We start from the raw sequence: 20,342 nt of genomic DNA, 5'->3' as shown, positions 1-20,342 counted from the left end.
AATATATTTCTTACTAAATCGAAAAAAAAAAAACAAAAGTATTGCATATTTGTGAAATGACTTATGTTTATTTTTTAGCATTCAAATACTTATAGCTTTTGACAAATGTATGATTTTGACAAAGCTCGTGAAACCAATAGTTGCTCTTATCCACCTCATTTAGTCTCAATTGTCTAGTCGTCTCATAGAAAATCATCTTCCTATATTATATATCGATCGGGTTAATTGCCCCTACTTTGTATACCTGGAGTTCGAAAATTTCTAAATTGAGATTGAAAATAGGGATTGTGTCAAATGGAAAGCAACGCGAACAAAGTACCCAACACAGCCCGAGAACACCAATTGATAATAAACACAGAAAAATTGCACCAATGGCGGGCCTCAGGTCGACTCTTATCAACATTTAATTTTTACTTGTAATCTGGATTAATATACACAATCTGTAACGATCTGCTGCAACAAAACTGTGACAAGATGTGAGCACAGCAAAACTTTGTTGTGTATTGTCGATATATACGAACTTGTCAAACAGAAAAACCTGAAACGAATGAAAAACGCCTTTCTTTGTTTTGTCTTTACTAGGACACCTTTCGATTAAAATAACAATGTATAAATGTCGTGAGTACGAAGTACTCTTATGGGGTTTTCTTTCATCAAGAGGGCTTCAACAAAAAATATTCAAACGCAAAGGACGAGAAAACTCGTACAAACGTGATGAGCTTCACGATTAAAATTCATACAAGACCAACTTAGCGTGATATGCGTGATACTCTTTTACATCTGTCTAAACTGTTTGATAATACAGTTTAATTTATTTTAATTGCTTTTAATGTCGTTGTATTCAATGGAGCTGTACTATTCGTTATGACCAGATATCTTCCCACGATCAAAAGGTTAACATTTTTAAAAGGATTTAAAAAAAGATCATTAGATATATGTAGTGGTTTGATAATACTAACTGTTTTGACACAAATATATCAAAAATACCTTGTTGAGGTCTATGCTGATGAGACCTTTAATTTTCCGAAAATCAAATTTGAATTTTTGGAATAACTTTATGTTTTGACATACTACTCAAAAATATAATACAGTTGTATAAGTGTATCATATCGATGAGCAACAAAGAACTATTGAATGGCACAGATACGAACATAACAGTATTTCGACTGCAATCTAAGGTAATCATTTTAAGTAATATTTTTTATTCTGTAAATATTAATGTACTACCATAGAATGTTTTAATAAGTTAGGGATTTTATATTTATTTGGCATCTGCCACCACGGAAGAGATACTTGATGTTGGAATGAGCATCGGATGCAGAAATATTGGTACTATCCATATTATTACATTATTTTTTGTACTAATCAAAATTTTAAGATACCTCAGCGAAACAAACAAGCGACGTAACATTGCACGAATTTCCATTCATTCATTATTTTGAATACGGCTGGACAGGGAGAATAGATATTCTGTCATTTTGAACTCCTTGTAGTAATTAATTAATTTTACCAATATGAAAATAACATATGAGAGACAATCAATTTACTCAAGGAGATAATTTCTGATTTCATGTTTACTACTGCAGTTCAGCAGTACAATAACCCGTTTTAGAAGGTGCCAATTGCAAAACATTAAGGACGTTATATAATAAGATACAGTTGGTGTTTAATTATATATGACACAAATGCTCACGAGTACAACATATAGTCGGAAACGGTTGAATAAAAAGCCTGTTTAAATGCATTTTGTGATTTTGCTATAATTGTATTCCGATGTTTGATCTTGAAAAACCACACACTTGGAAATGTATTATTGATTATGCATTGGTTCTTGTATGTATATATTTATATTTAAATTTCCTCAAGTTTTAATTGACGAGTCGAAATTCTTATTAAAACGATATTTGTTTGAAAAAATATAAATTTGAATTTGAAGGAATGCTATATTTTGCCCCTTCGAAATAGAAATAACAAAAATATTTTTTAAATGATCATAAGCTATCAGAGTTTTCTAACAATTAGCGAAAAACAAATTATTAATTATGCAGAAACGAAAACAAAAAGTTGTTATTGGAATTTAAGGTTTATATCTTTCTATTTTAGTGCTATCATTCAAAGTTTTTGGGGGATCTTATGCTCCAGAAGGATAAGCAGATCCTGTTCCACATCTGCCTTTTTTCGTGTTGTTTTTGTAAATTAGATTTTACTATGTGTCAGTATATGCAGTAACTTCTCCGACAATGATTGTGGTGATATGTTTGCTACTTGAATATTAATAGCAAGTTCTTTACCCTAGATGCATTGAAATCACTTGTTGGGTTCAATTAAAGTATTATGTTTTAAGTTATAAAATCTGTCGTAGTGTAAACATGAAATGGCAAATTTATTGTATGAAGCAATTCTAAAATGTTCTTCTTTGTGGTTTAAAAACATGCAAACATTTTAATTTTAATATTCCACTTTATTAAATCTGCTTGCTCTGTTTTAATTTCAAATCTTCCATGATACTGATGCATATTTGAACAGAGAACCTGCAATTATGTAGTTGCAGACTTGATGCCTATTTGCTTATATGATCAACTGATGCAAACACATTTTGGAATCATGTATAAAGCAAAACAGCATATATTTATTTTCCTTTTAGACTTATATAAATCAAATTAATTTATTGCATAAAAGTAAACTTCGATGAAAGATTTTTATTTTTTTTTATTTTCACGACTGCCAGAACATGTAACAATGCCATGAATATGTTGCAGGTATATTAACCAGGCAATGCACAGCATAATTTTCTTAATTATGGTCACTGTTTTGAAAAGTGCAGTCTTTGGTTGTCCCTCTGCATGCACTTGCCACCATGGCACGCCGAGTATTATTTGCGAAAGTAAAGGTTTATCAACAGTTCCAGCTGGAATTCCAAGTTCAACAACACATTTGTGAGTATCCAAAACAAGATGTATAAGTTGATATTCATAAGTGTGATACAGGTTTCAGTGCTCGTTAAAGGCCTTCCGTAGACAAAAATGATCTGAAAAGTCAAGAATAAACTTCAGAAACCATTTATATTTAATACAGATTTATATTTAAAAAATAAATAAAGACCGTAGGTCAAACTCGATCTTTCATAGCTGTTAACTCTATCGAAAATAGATTTTAAAAGACGATATTTGATATGAATTGATTTTTATAAACTTATTCCGGTCATTTACTTAGAATGTATACCTAAAAGGTATTTCGTCAAATCTACACATTCAAGTCATTTTTTTAAGTTGCTGTTCAAGGAACTTTGATAAAAACTTCTAGTTTTTACAAGCTTTTGAGAAGTTTTGTTAACTATTAAAGGATCATGTACTATCTTAGACTAAACTTATATACAATTTGTTTATATTACCATATTTGAATTTTGTACATGTATTTATAATGCGTTTATATTAGACATTTTATTATAAAATGAAATAATACTCTTTCCTGTTCTTTGTATAAATTTACTAGATCTCAAATTTGGTTTTGTGAAGAAAGTCTTCACTTAGTTAAAATTATTAAACATTGTAAAAATAAACTTTGTGTTTCTTTTGTGTCGCTTATTTCCTCTTATGTTGTGTTTCTTGTGTGTCGTTTGTTTCCTCTTATATTTGAGTGTGAATTCACATTATTATAAGACGTGTCACGGTATTTTTCTATCTCAAATTCATGTTTTTAGTTTTGATGTTATATTTGTTATTCTCATCGGATTTTGTCTAATGCTTAGTCCGTTGCTGTGTATGTTACATTTTAATGTTGTGTCATCATTCTTCTTTTATATTTAATGCGTTTCCCTCGGTTTTAGTTTGTGAACCGGATTTTTTCGAATTATGAATTTTGAACATCGGTATAAATTAAAATAAAATTGTAAAATTTGCAAATGTATTTCTGTTGCTCACCTTCATTTTCTCAATATGCTCTAAGTGAATATGTCTGGTCAGTGTTTATGAAGATGATATAGTTTATGTTGCAGTACAATTTTATTGAAACACATTATTTATAGGCACCTTAGCAGAAATCAAATTACAACGCTAGCGGCAAATTCATTCCAAGGCTTACCGGCACTTCAAACTTTGTAAGTACATTGTTGTGAATACGAAAAACTATTTAACCCTTGTTTTCTGGTTTGCTGTCGTTATATAACCAATATATTTTTGTTATTTATATGTAATGTAAGTTACATTGTGAGCAGCCATCTTAAATAGCCCTACTTTCGTTTTAGATGTACCATTCCTATGAATTACAAAATATGTGTTAGGGACAAACGATACAGTTTAGATCTCACTGTGATTTTTTACGAACATTTTTATACAAGCAATTTTTTATGTAAAATATAAATGAAAATACATTAAGGATGTATTCTTCTGACGTTTGAGTCTCGTTGAAATCCCGTTCTTGAATTTTTTTCAAAACATGTCATACAAGTGGAACTATCAATGAATCTTAAAAACATTATAATCAAACATAACTCTGTGAAAAAATTGTGTTTTTACTATAAATAATTTTCAGTAAATCAGCTTTTAAATTTTACGACAAATCAAGTCATTTTAGCCAAAATTTTGAGAAAACAGATGAGGGGTACAAAAAATTATTTTTCAAGAATCATGTTCATCACTTATCAATTTTGTCTTTTCAAACTTCTTTGATATGTATTTTTCAATCATGTATAACAAAAAAGTTGAAATAATACGCAATTTGGTTCTTAACATCTAAAAAAAAAACCACAATTTTACAAAATCGAAAGCATGGTAAATTTGACAAAAAAAAGCTTCAAAATATGATAAAACTTATGTAAACACGTATTTATAGATTGTTTTAGTTAAATTTAATCAGCCTGGTCCATTTCATTTTAATTGAAAATATGAAAAAAAAGTTTAATTGTGGAACTGTGATTTTTTTCACGATAAAAGCCCCCAAAAAGGTAAAAATTGATGAAAAAAATGGGAACATTTTCAAAATTGGGTATTTTCAAAGAGCCGTAGCAAAAAATGAAGAATTGATTTTTTCTTCACCAGTGATTTTACAAAGTCTTATAACCCCCACATCAGGTTTAGAAAAAACATTTAATTCTAAATGTTTGGCTCCTCAGAGGTGTTCATCCTTAATATGATATATTCAGATATAAATGGGGGGAAAATAATATTTTTACTAAATATGTTGGTTTTGAAGATACACATATACTTAACTAACTGTTTTGTTAAAAAAAAAATTAAACACATGCGAAATTTGTATACAGATTTTCAATATTTTTTTTTATATACGTATCTTCTTGATTTGTGAAACAGGAAATAATTAAATGTCTGCTATATATGAGTTGATGATTAAACGGTATTCAAAATGACTTGGTTGAAAAGTTTTGATTGATATTCATTGTACTTATTTTTTCTTGAAATACATCAATGCATACAAATGATAATGATAATTGGAAAAAAACATGATAATGATTTAAAGAAAGATCATGAGGACATTGTTTCTGTAGCAGTTGTGGAGAAACTCAGTATTGGGCACAGAGCTGTGACAACATGGGGGAAAAATAAATGGGTTCAAATAATAACAGAATGTATGTATTCTTGAAGAAAAATATCATTTTTTTCCCGAAAACATACCTATTAGATAGTCGATGGAGTATTCTATCCAAAAATTCTGAAAAAAATCAAGTAATCTTTTTTGTTGCGTTCATAACAAAGTGTCTTAAAGTCAGCTTTTTAATAACTCCTGTGTATTTCAATAATGAAATAAAAAGTAACAATAATTCAAAAGAGAAACATAAGTTAGATAAAACACATATTAGAATGTTATAAAATATATTACATATTTAAAAAACAAACATTATGAGGACACCGTTACATACAGAACGCAACAAACATTATACATTTTTAATACATATTGTCGAAACTATATTACCCTAGTTTCAATCTTAATGGAAAGTTAAATTATTATTTACCCATTAAGTACTCTTTCAAGTATCTTTTTAAATGTTGTGTCATCATTCGCCGCTTATATTTAATGCGTTTCTCTCGGTTTTGGCGTGTGATCCGGATATTTTTTTCTATCGATTTTGAGTTTTGAACATCGGTATACTACTGTTGCCTTTATTTGTCAGATAAAACTGTAATTGAAATACATCAACCAAATATTTATAATCGTTCTTATTTTTGGTTAAGATTACACGAAAAATATCTTTAAACTAAAGTCCATCATTTATTAGATTGATAAAGAAGAACATCTACAGATTTTCCAAGTAATTTTTAACCAATGTTTTATTTTCATTTTATCAAACGTGTAAGATGTGCTATAAGGATGTCTTTTTTTTTCAAACCAAATAAAAATTGACTCTAAAACATATGTTCATTAAATGGAATCACATGAGATACAGATGAAAATTAGGGTACACATATTCATGTATATGAAATGTAGAATACATAATGAGAGGCAAAGATGTAAATATCCATAAACATCAAATATCATAGTTTCAAGAGTATATTAGATATATCAATTGAGATTGCAGCTAGTAAAGTTCAGTCTAAAAAAGTCATTAATCACTACATTTTGTTTTGTTTTGGCTTGGAGCATTACGGAAATGTGCATTGGGTTCAGACAAAAAGTACATACTAAGCAATCCTAACTGTAAAAAAAAAACATTTATCAACTTAAGAATAAAACTTCCAAAAGAAAAGTGATCTGATTCAGCGTATTCAATTAGTAAATCTAAATTCAAAAACAATAGGCAATTGTTCTTAGGAAAAAATCAGACGAAACGGAAACTTGTCTATGTTACGATTGGAAATTCGATGTAGAATTACCTTTAAGAAAACGTTTTTTTCAGGGATCTGTCCGGAAATCATATCACGGCGCTACCTGAAAATCTATTTCAAGACCTTACCAAACTTGATGATTTGTAAGTAAATCAATTATTGAAACAACCATTTTATGTCCATGTGTTACACAATTGTTTTAGGTTGGATGCCATTTTCATGATGTTATAATTACATAAGATGGAGTAGTGCAATGTTTTTTTCCCTGGTACTTGTACAGCAAACGAATTCCATCTCCAGACTCAAATTCATTCCAAGGGTTGACGGTTCTTACAATCTTGTAAATATCTCCATTCTTGACGTGAGCAAGTTTGGTTCTATATGATGTTGGTTTGATGTAGTATTTAATCTCTGATCTCTTTTATCTATCTCATGTGATTACATTTAGTAAACATATGTTTTAGAGTCAATTTTTATTTTGTTTGAAAACGAAGATGTATTTTTTTTTCAAACAAAATAAAAATTGACTCTAAAACATATGTTTACTAAATGGAATCACATGAGATACAGATGAAAATTAGGGTACACATATTCATGTATATGAAATGTAGAATACATAATGAGAGGCAAAGATGTAAATATCCATAAACATCAAATATCATAGTTTCAAGAGTATATTAGATATATCAATTTAGATTGCAGCTAGTAAAGTTCAGTCTAAAAAATTCATTAATCACTACATTTTGTTTTGTTTTGGCTTGGAGCATTACTGAAATGTGCATTGGGTTCAGACAAAAAGTACATACTAAGCAATCCTAACTGTAAAAAAAAACATTTGTCAACTTAAGAATAAAACTTCCAAAAGAAAAGTGATCTGATTCAGCGTATTCAATTAGTAAATCTAAATTCAAAAACAATAGGCAATTGTTCTTAGGAAAAAATCAGACGAAACGGAAACTTGTCTATGTTACGATTGGAAATTCGATGTTGAATTACGTTTAGCAAAACGTTTTTTCCGGGATCTGTCCGGAATCATATCACGGCGCTACCTGAAAATCTATTTCAAGACCTGACCAAACTTTAGCAGTTGTAAGTAAATCAATTATTGAAACAACCATTGTATGTCCATGTGTTACTGTATGTTGTTTATTTGTCGTTGCTTAATAACTTTCATCTTTCATCTTTTTTGCTTGCTTGTTAGTTTATTTATAACCATAAGCAATACGGCTTAGGTATACCAAAATATTCACATATTAAATATAATAACACACATCAAATACAACATTACAATAGACGGAAACACAAGGAATAACAGTTTCTTACACTTTTTCATGAGTATTCTAGAAAATTATGTAGCGTGATATTTTCCTAAATCTAACAATTCCCTTATATTCTTTGTTGTAATTAATTGTACAATTTCAAAACAGATACGTTTGTACAAATGTTAATATTTAATAAAGGAAATGCGGTATAATTCCAAATGAGACAACTGTCCATCAAAGATCACGTGAAACTGATGTTAGCAATTATAGGCAAACATACAGCCTTCAATAATAATAAAAAAAAACCAAACCGTATAGTCTGCAATAAAAGGCAATGACATGAAAAAAATATAACAATATTTAATTGCGATTTTTTTTTGTAACGGCACAACATAAAAAAAAATTATGCAAAATAATAAAGAAAATCGATAGCCACTCAATAGTCTTTAAATTTTGGATAGGAACATATCTAGAATGTGGTTGGGTTGAATTAGTTAGCTGGCGTCGAACCCTCCCCTACCCTGGGACAGTGGTATAACAGTACAACATAAAAACAGACTATACAAATCAGTTGAAATGGGCTTAACTCATCGAATCGATACAATGCAGAAAACATCTAACGAAAACACAGACAGTCCGTACCTTTCACAACAAAACAGACACTATGTAGAGATTTGTGAGTACTCACAATTACTGACAGCAAGTTGAAAGCCAATAACAACTATTAAAGGATCATGTACTATCTTAGGCTAAAACTATATAATAATTTGTTCATATTACCATACTTGATTTTCGTTGATGTATCTATAATGCATTTATATTAGACATTTTATTATGAAATGAAATAATACTCTTTCTTGTTCTTTACATAAATTTACTAAATCTAAAATTAAGCTTTTGTGACGAAAGTCTTCACTTAGTTACAATTATTAAACATTGTGAAAATAAACTTTGTGGGAATTTCTCGCTACATTGAAGACCTGTTGGAGACCTTCTGCTGTTGTCTTTTCTATGCTCGGGTTGTTGTCTCTTTGACACATTCCCCATTTCCATTTTCAATTTTATTTTTGTTTCTTTTGTGTCGTCTGTTTCCTATTTGAGAGTGAATTCACATTATTATAAAACGTGTCACCCAAATTCATGTTTTTTTTAAGTTTGATGTTATATGTGTTATTCTCATCGGATTTTGTCTAATGCTTAGTTCGTTTCTGTGTGTTTTACATTTTAATGTTGTGTCATCATTCTCCGCTTAATGCGTTTCCCTCGGTTTTGGTTTGTGATCCGGATTTTTTTCCCTAGCAATTAATGAGTTTTGAACATCGGTATACTACTGTTGCCTTTATTTGTCAGATAAAACTGTAATTGAAATACATCCACCAAATATTTATAATCGTACTTATTTTTGGGTAAGATTACACGAAAAAATATCTTTAAACTACAGATGGGTGCAGTCCTAACCTGTACAGCAAGTTAACTTGATAACCAGTCATTTGGACTGGTCAAAGTTAACCTGTGACCAAATTTAGGACTGCTCTGACCAGTCCTAGGACCAAAATCTAGTTAACTTAAAAAGCGAACTTGGTCCTAGGACTGTTTTTATGTCTGTCAAAAAGTTAACTTCGAAACAGGTCCGCTATTGATATAAGTTAACTTCTAACCAGTCCCGCCGTAAAGTTAACATAAGTTAACTTCGAAACCTGTCCTGCCATAAAGTTAACTTATCGAGACCAGTCCTGTCACAAAGTTAACTTTTGCTTTGACAAATCCTATCGAAACCAGACCTGTTCCCAAGTTAACTTTTGCATCAACTAAAACTGACCATATGTGCACTTTAATTTGTAAATCTATATACCAGCATAGTAAATCAGCCATATTTGTTATGTCAGGATTCAATGTATATTACAATGGACAGCAATATTGCAATACAATAACAACAATTTTTTGTTTGCATAAATTTAGGGTGCCAGCATATGTCCTCCTTTTATTCAAAATTTTGATATGTAACAAAATTTCAGTAGTTTTGATACCTCTTGCTGACTTGTGCAACAAAATTATTTGACCGTGTTGACCAAAACTGACTATGTGTGCACTTTTTTTTATAAATCTATATACCCGCATAGTAAATAAGCCATATTTTTTCAAATTTTTGTTCGCATAAATTTAGGGTATCAGCATGTCCTCCTTTTATTCAAAATTTTGATACGTAACAAAATTTCAGTAGTTTTGATACCTCTTGCTGACTTGTGAAACAAAATTAATTGACCGTGTTGACCAAAACTGACCATGTATGCACTTTAATGTGTAAATCTATATACCCGCAATGTAAATCAGCCATATTTTTTCAAATTTTCGTTCGCATAAATTTAGGGTGCCAGCATGTCCTCCTTTTATTCAAAATTTTGATACTTAACAAAATTTCAGTAGTTTTGATACCTCATGCTGACTTGTACAACACAATTATTTGACTGCATCAACTAAAACTGACAATTTGTGCACTTTAATTTCTAATTCTATATACCAGCATAGTTATTCAGCCATATTGTTTATGTCAGGATTCAATGTATAATACAATGGACAGCAATATTGTAATACAATAACAACAAATTTTTGTTCGCATAAATTTAGGGAACCGGCATGTCCTCCTTTTATTCAAAATTTTGATACGTGACAAATTTTAGTAGTTTTGATACCTCATACTGACTTGTACGACAAAATTATTTGACTGCATCAACTAAAACTAACCATATCTGCACTTTAATTTGTAAATCTATATACCAGCATAGTAAATCAGCCATATTAGTTATGTCAGGATTCAATGTATATTACAATGGACAGCAATATTGCTATACAATAACAACAATTTTTTGTTTGCATAAATTTAGGGTGCCAGCATATGTCCTCCTTTTATTCAAAATATTGATACGTAACAAAATTTCAGTAGTTTTGATACCTCTTGCTGACTTGCATGACTTGTGCAACAAAATTATTTGACCGTGTTGACCAAAACTGACCATGTGTGCACTTTTTTTTATAAACCTATATACCCACATAGTAAATCAGCCATATTTTTTCAAATTTTTGTTCGCATAAATTTAGGGTGCCAGCATGTCCTCCTTTTATTCAAAATTTTGATACGTAACAAAATTTCAGTAGTTTTGATACCTCATGCTGACTTGTACAACAAAATTATTTGACTGCATCATCTAAAACTGACAATTTGTGCATTTTAATTTTTTAATCTATATACCAGCATAGTTATTCAGCCATATTTTTTATGTCAGGATTCAATGTATAATACAATGGACAGCAATATTGTAATACAATAACAACAAATTTTTGTTCGCATAAATTAAGGGTGACAGCATGTCATCCTTTTATTCAAAATATTAATACGTAACAAAATTACATTAGTTTTGATACCTCATGCTGACTTGTCCGGCAAAATTATTTGACCCCATCAACTTTAACTGAACATATGTGCACTTTAATTTGTAAATCTATATACCCGCAATGTAAATCAGCCATATTGTTTATGTCAGGATTCAATGTATAATAAAATGGACAGCAATATTGTAATACAATAACAACAATTTTTTGTTTGCATAAATTTAGGGTGCCAGCATATGTCCTCCTTTTATTCAAAATATTGATACGTAACAAAATTTCAGTAGTTTTGATACCTCTTGCTGACTTGTGAAACAAAATTATTTGACCGTGTTGACCAAAACTGACCATGTGTGCACTTTTTTTTATAAATCTTTATACCCGCATAGTAAATCAGCCATATGTTTTTCAAATTTTTGTTCGCATAAATTTAGGGTGCCAGCATGTCCTCCTTTTATTCAAAATTTTGATACGTAACAAAATTTCAGTAGTTTTGATACCTCATGCTGACTTGTACAACACAATTATTTGACTGCATCAACTAAAACTGACAATTTGTGCACTTTAATTTCTAAATCTATATACCAGCATAGTTATTCAGCCATATTGTTTATGTCAGGATTCAATGTACAATGGACAGCAATATTGTAATACAATAACAACAAATTTTTGTTCGCATAAATTAAGGGTGACAGCATCAATGAGCATGTCATCCTTTTATTCAAAATATTAATACGTAACAAATTGACATTAGTTTTGATACCTCATGCTGACTTGTCCGGCAAAATTATTAGACCGCATCAACTTAAACTGACCATATGTGCGCTTTAATTTGTAAATCTATATACCCGCATAGTAAATCAGCCATATTTTTTATGTCAGGATTCAATGTATAATACAATGGACAGCAATATTGCAATACAATAACAACAAATTTGTGTTCGCATAAATTTATGGTGCCAGCATGTTCTCCTTTAATTCAAAATATTGATACGTAACAAAATTTCAGTAGTTTTGATACCTCATGCTGACCATGTTGAATTGTACACAAAATTATTTGACCGCATCAACTAAAACTGACCATATGTACACTTTAATTTCTAAAGTTATATACCTGTATAGTAAATCAGCCATATTTTTTGTGTTAGGATTCAATATACAATACAATGGACAGCAACATTGCAATACAATAACAACAAATTTGTGTTCGCATACTTTTAGGGTGCTAGAATGACCTCTTTTTATTCAAAATATTGATACATATCAAAATTACAGTGTTTTGATACCTCATGCTGACTTGACCAAGTTGTACAACAAAATATTTTGAGCGCTTCCACCAAAACTGACCATATGTGCACTTAAATTTGTAAATTTATATACCATATATACCCGCATAGTAATTCAGCCATATTTTTTATGTGAGGATTCAATGTATAATACAATGGATTGCAATATTGCAATACAATAACCAGCTGATAACAATAATTTTTTGTTTCGCATAAATTTGAGTGCCAGCATGTTCTCCTTATATTCAAAATATTGATACGTAACAAATTTCAATAGTTTTGATACCTCATGTTGACTTGTACAATGAAATAATTTGACCGCATTGACCAAGACCAAAACTGACCATATGTGCACTCTAATTTGTAAATCTATATGCCAGCATAGTAAATCAGCCAAGATTCAATGTATAATACAACGGACAGCTATACTGCAATACAATAACAACATGAACAACAAATTTTTGTTCGCATAAATTTAGCATGTTTAGGGTGCCAGCATGTCCTCCTTTTATTCAAAATATTGATACGTCACAAAATTTCAGTAGTTTTGATACCTCATGCTGACTTGTACAACAAAATGATTTGACTGCATTGACCAAAACTGACCATACATGTATGTGCACTTTAATTTGTAAATCTATATATCATGTATACCCGCATAGTACATAAGCCATATTTTGAATGCCAGGATTCAATGTATAATACAATGGACAGTAATATTGCAATATAATAACAACAAATTTTTGTTCGCATTAATTTTGGATGTCAGCATGTCCTCCTTTTATTCAAAATATTGATACGTAACAAAATTTCAGTAAATTTGATACCTCATGCTGACTTATACAACAAAATTATTTGACTGCATCGACCAAAAACTAACCTGCATATGTGCACTTTAATTTAAAAATCTATATATATCCGCATAGTAAATCAGCCATATTTTTGATGTCTGGATTCAATGTATAAAATAAATGACCGCTGTTGGGATGGTGCCTAATTATGTCTTCTCCTGGCACTCCTTTGAACATGTTAGTAGGACGGCAAATGTAAGCAATAAGGAAAACAATTAATGCAATTTTTTTTCCGCATACATTGAGAATGTCAGCGTTTCATCTCTGTATTCATAATATTGAACAGTCACTAGGGTGTGTAAAACGAAACTATTAGGCCGCATCATCCAAGTACATGTACCAACACTGACATGACTGAATTCATTTGTGATATTTAATAAAAATGTATTTGAGGTTCTCTTCTGGTAATAGTATACTGTTAATCTATTATGTCGGTTGATTGATTTTGTTTGTAGTTAAACGTCAAGTGACAACTATTTCATTCATGTGTACAAATCTCTCGACAAATCTGACGAATTTGGCGAGATTGTTGGTAGTTTTACCACATCGTACATATGGTGTGTTGTGTGGTGGTTGAAGGTGGTGGTTGTGTAATTTATTGAGAGCCAGTTTTACAGATTTTACAGATTTTTACAGACTTGATAGTGTTTTAATGTGAACTTTTATTTCCTGTATTGCCAATGAGAACCCTGAATGATGTTTTAGCAAAGTGAAAATACATTTACTGCCATTTCTCGAAAGAAAATGAGATACACGAGACAAAGAAATAGCCGATTCATAGTCGCCATCTTGGTTTTATGAAGAAATTTTAAAGAAGTTTTTAATTAACAGTCCTTTTACCTTTTAAACATAGAACACTTTTAATATATAGTGAACAGTTTTAAGAAAGACAATTGTTTTATTTAAACATTTTTTCCAAATCACTGTTTTTGAGTAGATACAACCAACAGTAAATTCAAAATGTCGAGAAGGTCAAGTAGAGAATTAGTTCCAACTAAAATATATACACCCAGCAAGAGTATTCAAACTACTAAGAATTATGTATTAAATGAGAAAAGAACTTTGAATAAAATTAAGGAAGCTGCAAATAGAGACATTGATATTCAAGCAACTTTGAAAAGGGAAAATTTAATCATACAGTTTTCATCGGCTGCATTTTTGCAATTCAATACATGCTTCGACCAGTATTTTAGCTCAAACCAAAGTTTAAAACTAACAGTACATGAAAGGTTCGATTTATCAAAGAAATTATCAGAGAGGTCAATTTCATTTGCCGACGTTAGTAATCCGTCAAAGCAGTTGTATAGGGTGAACATTTTTAATACAACATGTCGTATTGAAGTGAATGGGAAACAATTTATGTCATTCATAGATGAACTTTCTAAAATTACATCGCATATGAGTAATGATGTAGACTATAAACATCTCAACACCAAAATTAAAGAGCAATGTGATTTTTTATTATCATCAATTAAGGGACGACATCAAAAGTTCAATGAAGGATAAAAAACTTAATTCACATAGTTTTTTCACTGACCCCCACACCCCCCCCTCTTAACTTAATTTGGGAAAAATTGATTGACCAATAGGGATATATGTAAAATCGATTTTAGATTAACAAAACTTGCAGCAATGTTGACCCCCCCACCCCCAAACTATTTGATTTAAGATTTTTATCCTACATCGATCTTTTGATGTCGTCCCTAATAACGGTCATAATCCGTCAGTTGTAGTGGATAATACAAAGATTAGTCAATCTAAAGCTGTTACAAATGCTGCAGCTGGTAGTAATGACATTAAGGACCCTAAAGTATGCCCTAAATGTACTAGAAATTGCTTATCTAGAAGTGTCTGGTGTAATAGGGGTGAACATTGGATACACTATAATTGCGAAAAACTAAAAAGTGAAATGATTAACATTTTAGAGAATAATTCTGATACAAACCATTATATATGTTCAATTTGTGATATAGACTCCATAGATGATAAGCAAGTATTATCTGTGAATTCTCCCACTCATACTCAAGTATGTGATAGTATCAACTTACCTTTGGTCAACATGATTAATGAAGAATCTTTTTTAGAAGGAAATGAAATAGAATCCGATACTTCAGTAAAACATATAGATAAAGATCAAGTAATACCCAAAGTAACTTTTGCTCAATCTCTTTTATTGGAGGAATTTCCAAGGTCTTGTGCCTTATGTTTAGAGTTGTTAAATACTGATGAACAAATTTGTGAATTCTGTGATCAATCTTATCACATAAAATGTATGGGAAAAGAAAATAAAATATGTCTAGGATGTGAAGCAACACATAGTCAAAATTCTGAAAATTTGCATTTGAATATTGAAACTTCAGTAAAGAAGGTTAATTCACCTCGTCCAAGTTTAGTCTGTGTAGACAAAAACATTACTGATAAATCTAAAGAAAATCAAGATAAGGATAATGAAAATAGTGTGTTGAAACAGAAAGAATTGCGTCAATTAGAACTAAAATTAAAGAAAAAAGAAGAAAGTCTGAAATTAAAAGAGTTGTCAGTGAATGAAAAACTTAAAGAGAAAACCAAGCTTCTTGATTATCTTCACCAACTTGAAGCCCGAAATTTAGAGTTAGAACAAACCATAAAAACAATGAATAGGAAAATTATTATATTGGAAGAAAATCAAAATAACTCTTCCCTGCGTAATGAAAAATCAGAATCTGGAAATTTAAATAGTCATAGGGATAATAGTGAAGATTTACTGGTACAAGTAAGGAATAAAGTCACAAAATTTATTGTGGACAAGATTGAAAATGAATTGGATAAATTATCTGACAATATTACTGAAAGCAATGATAAATTAAAGGATACACAAAATCATGTTTATCAACAAAATGTGAAAGATAACTCAGAAAATCAATATTCTCAACATAATTGGGATTACCAAAATTATTATCATCAATATCCATATTATTATGATCATCACAACTCATATTATATAAATAATTATGGAACTGTAAATGAGAGTCATAGTGATTCAGAAAGTAGATGTGATTATGAAAATCAATGGTTTCAAGATACGTCTCCGGATAATACTCAAACTGTTACTCATTCGAATCTTATTGATGTATTAGCGTCAGACAACCAAGTAAGGACAAATTGTGATTCACAAAATAATCAACCTAGGAACTATTTGGGACAAAATTTATATTTCCAAAGTAATAACATTGCCAAAACTTTACATGGAAATAATTTTTTATGGAAAACAAGCCTCAGTGTCCAACCGACATAATGGAACAATTAAATCATGAAAGTAGAGAGGATGATAAAAAGAAAGAACTTAATATTTTAACTTTTAATTGTAAAAATATACAAACATGTGGTATATTTTTTGATGAACTTTTTAATTCAACAGATATATTTTTAATTCAAGAACATTGGCTGTTTAATTTTCAACTGAATTTACTTAATGAACTTCATCAAAATATTTGTGGAATTGGAAAAGCGGTCGATGATAAAGATCCAATAAATCCAACCAATTTACCTCGTGGTTATGGGGGAACAGGAATTTTATGGAGAAAAGACCTTGACAATTTTATTAATCCGTTAGATATTGGAAATGATAGAATTTGCTGTGTTGAACTTTTAGGATCTTCAAAGCTACTCCTAGTATCTGTTTATTTACCATGTAAAGGAACACCATCTGACTCATTAGCATTTTATAACTGTATAGACCAACTACATGAAATCGTTCAAAGTTATAGCGACTCTCACTCTATTATAATTGGTGGCGATTTTAACGAAAATATTTTAAGTAAAATAGATACGAGAAGAAACAAATATTTAGTAGACTTTTTGAATGAAAATAGTTTATATACTGAAGAAAATGGTATTACTTTTGTAAATTGTAGTGGTAAAGGAACTTCAACTATTGACTTTTTACTTTTTAAACAAGATTTTAAAGAGAATGTGATCAGTATGGAAACAATGGACAATGTAGCTACTAACGTGTCTGATCATTTTCCTGTTAAAGCAAAATTGAAATATATCATCAATGCTAAAGAAAAACTGAAATGTTCAAATTCAAATATTTTACCCTCTGGAAAAACTCCATGGAAAAAAATAGATAAAGACGCATATAAAACTTTAGTTGAAAATGGATTAGATAATTTTTCATCATCTTTAGAAAATAAATATGAAGTGGATATTGCTTTTCAAAATATGAACAGTTTACTCTTCAATTCAGCAAAAAGTTGTTGTCCAACTCCTCGAAAAAGATATAGAAAACCAAAATTAAAAGTAATGAATGAAGATATTTCTGGCGCAATTGCAATGAAAAAAAAGGCTTTTTATCAATGGAAGATTAATGGGCGGTCGGAAGATCCAAGGAATGAACTTTATATTCAGAAAAAAGAGACAACTTATAATTTACGTAAACACTGTCGCAAGGCAGTTGCGATGAATAGAATCGATGAAAGAGAAAAAATAATGGAAGCAAATATCAAAAACAAAAATTCATTTTATAGACTTATTAAAAAACAGAGGGGAAGATTAAGTAATCATATAGATGAACTATCTGTAGGAGACACAGTGTATAGTACAGAAAACAACATTCTAAGTGGATGGAAACATCATTTTGAAAATTTAACAAAAAATTCTATTCATGAACATTTTGATAACAAATATCAACAAAAGATCGAACAAGAATATATTGATATAATTGACATTTGTAGAGCTATGTTTTAGCACCAAAGTATTACTGAAAATGAAATAGTAGAAGCTTTGAAGTTATTAAATTTAAATAAATCACCAGATATATTTGGAGTTTCAACTGAAAACTTATTATATGGAGGACAATCTCTTATTTATCACCTTAAAGAACTCTTGGATAGTACTTTTAGACTTTGTTATATACCAGACGAACAGAAATTAGGGATAGTAATTCCGCTCTTTAAGAATAAAGGAAGTTGTAAAGACAGTAAAAATTATCGTGGAATAACAATTACTCCAACATTATCCAAACTCATTGAGGCTGTTTTAAAGATCAGAATTAATCCTGACATTATAAAATATCAAAATCCATTACAACGTGGCTTTACTAAAAGAACAGCACCATTAAACTGCTCTTTTATTATAGAAGAATATCACAAGGAATGTATCGAGTTAAATGATCAAATAATAATAACTATGCTTGATGCAAAATCTGCATTCGATGCTGTTAAACATGCTGGGCTTATCAGAAGATTATATCAAATGAAAATTCCGGAACAATCTATTTTAATTATTGAAAATCTATATAAAAATGCTGTTTCTTGTGTTAAATGGAATAATCAAATATCGGACACTTTTAGAATAGAACAAGGCGTAAGACAAGGAGGGACTCTTAGTGCAGACTTGTACAAAATCTATATAAATACACTTTTAGACATTTTAGCTGATTCAGGATATGGAGGCAAAATTGGATCGATTTCTTGTTGTGCTCCTACTTGCGCAGATGATTTAGCCATTCTTAGTAACTGTCCGTATGAAACGCAAATTTTAATTGATATGGCCTTTGATTTTAGTAAACGTGAGGCATACTTACTACAACCAGCAAAAAGTTGTGTTATACAGTCTAAATCACGTCACCATGAGAAAGTAAATGAAAATTTTTGGAATTTAGGCAATTCTGTTCTTCCAACTTCTAATAAAGCAACACATATAGGAATATGTCGTACAGACGATGATTCATGTAAAGCAACAATAGATGAGAATTTAAAGAAAGCAAGAAGGACACTATATAGTTTAATGGGGGTTGGACTTTATGGCGAAAATGGACTAGATCCACAAACTTCAATGTCAATAATGAATACTTATATTATACCGATAATGTTTTATGGATTGGAAATAGTAATCCCTAGAGGAAGATGTTTAGAAACTTTAAATATCCAATTTAAGAAGTTCTTGAAACAATTGTTATCTTTCCCAAAAACAGTAGCAGATCCTGCTATATATATGATTTCTGGGATGTTACCTGTAGAAGCTCAAATAGATGTAAAAATTTTAACTTTTTATGGAAATATTACCAGACAAGGAAAAAATTCTATTGAATGGCAACTAGCGGAAAGGCAATTAAATGTTAAATCTATTAATAGTAATAGTTGGTTTAGTTTACTGAGGAAAATATTTTTGAAATATGAACTTAATGATCCTGCACAATACTTAGTTAATCCAATTAGTAAATATCAATGGAAAAGGGAAATAACTTCCAAAGTTCAAAAATTCTGGATTGAGAAGATACTGAATCAAGCAAAACTTTATACCAGTTTAAGATACTTATCGTTGATATATAAAACCAGGACAATGTCATCCTATTGCAAATACAAATACTATGAATTCAAGGGAAATTATTAGAATTCCTACAAAATTGAAAATAGCTACTGGGAGTTACATTCTGCAAACAGTTAGAGCCAAGTTTAAAAGTAATACAGAACTGTCTATATGCAAACTGTGTAATGAAACAGAAGAAACTTTACCACATTTCTTATTAACGTGTAAAAGTTTAGAAGATATCAGAAAACCAATTTTGGAAGATTTAATTAATTCCTGTAGTGAAGAACTAGCTGCTTTTAATATGAAAGGTGAACATTTTGACATTTTACAACTGATCATAGATCCCTTTAATTACATGACAATGTTAAGAAATGAAAAAGTTTTTAAAGTGATACAGAACATTATAGATCCAAAATGTAGGCGATTATGTTACAATCTCCATTGTGAAAGATATAGACTGTTGCAATTAGATGATATAAAGAAAAAGAA

At 30.1% G+C, this 20,342-nt stretch overlaps 2 protein-coding genes across 5 annotated transcripts in view; one reads left to right on the top strand and one right to left on the bottom strand.

Annotated features, from left to right (window-relative positions):
* LOC143069520 (uncharacterized) overlaps positions 1-20,342 on the bottom strand; it is a 384,816-nt gene that overhangs the window by 305,091 nt on the left and 59,383 nt on the right. The window lies entirely within an intron of this gene.
* The window catches only part of LOC143069518 (uncharacterized), a 73,073-nt gene that overhangs the window by 26,588 nt on the left and 26,143 nt on the right, over positions 1-20,342 (top strand). The window contains exons 1-4 of one of the 4 annotated variants that reach the window (XM_076244196.1): positions 32-1,178; positions 2,760-2,936; positions 4,025-4,096; positions 6,848-6,919. In XM_076244196.1, the coding sequence (XP_076100311.1) occupies positions 2,776-2,936; positions 4,025-4,096; positions 6,848-6,919 (305 nt within the window). In that variant the 5' untranslated portion in view covers positions 32-1,178; positions 2,760-2,775. Of the gene's footprint in view, positions 1-31; positions 1,179-1,732; positions 1,834-2,728; positions 2,937-4,024; positions 4,097-6,847; positions 6,920-20,342 lie in introns of those variants that run through there. The other 3 variants (XM_076244198.1, XM_076244195.1, XM_076244197.1) reach the window with 3 other exon arrangements.

The sequence above is a fragment of the Mytilus galloprovincialis genome, chromosome 3 (assembly GCF_965363235.1).
Source record: "Mytilus galloprovincialis chromosome 3, xbMytGall1.hap1.1, whole genome shotgun sequence".
In the NCBI taxonomy this organism is placed as follows: domain Eukaryota; kingdom Metazoa; phylum Mollusca; class Bivalvia; order Mytilida; family Mytilidae; genus Mytilus; species Mytilus galloprovincialis.
The sequence above is the reverse complement of the archived record's forward strand: the minus strand, read 5'-3'. Positions and strand labels throughout refer to the sequence as shown.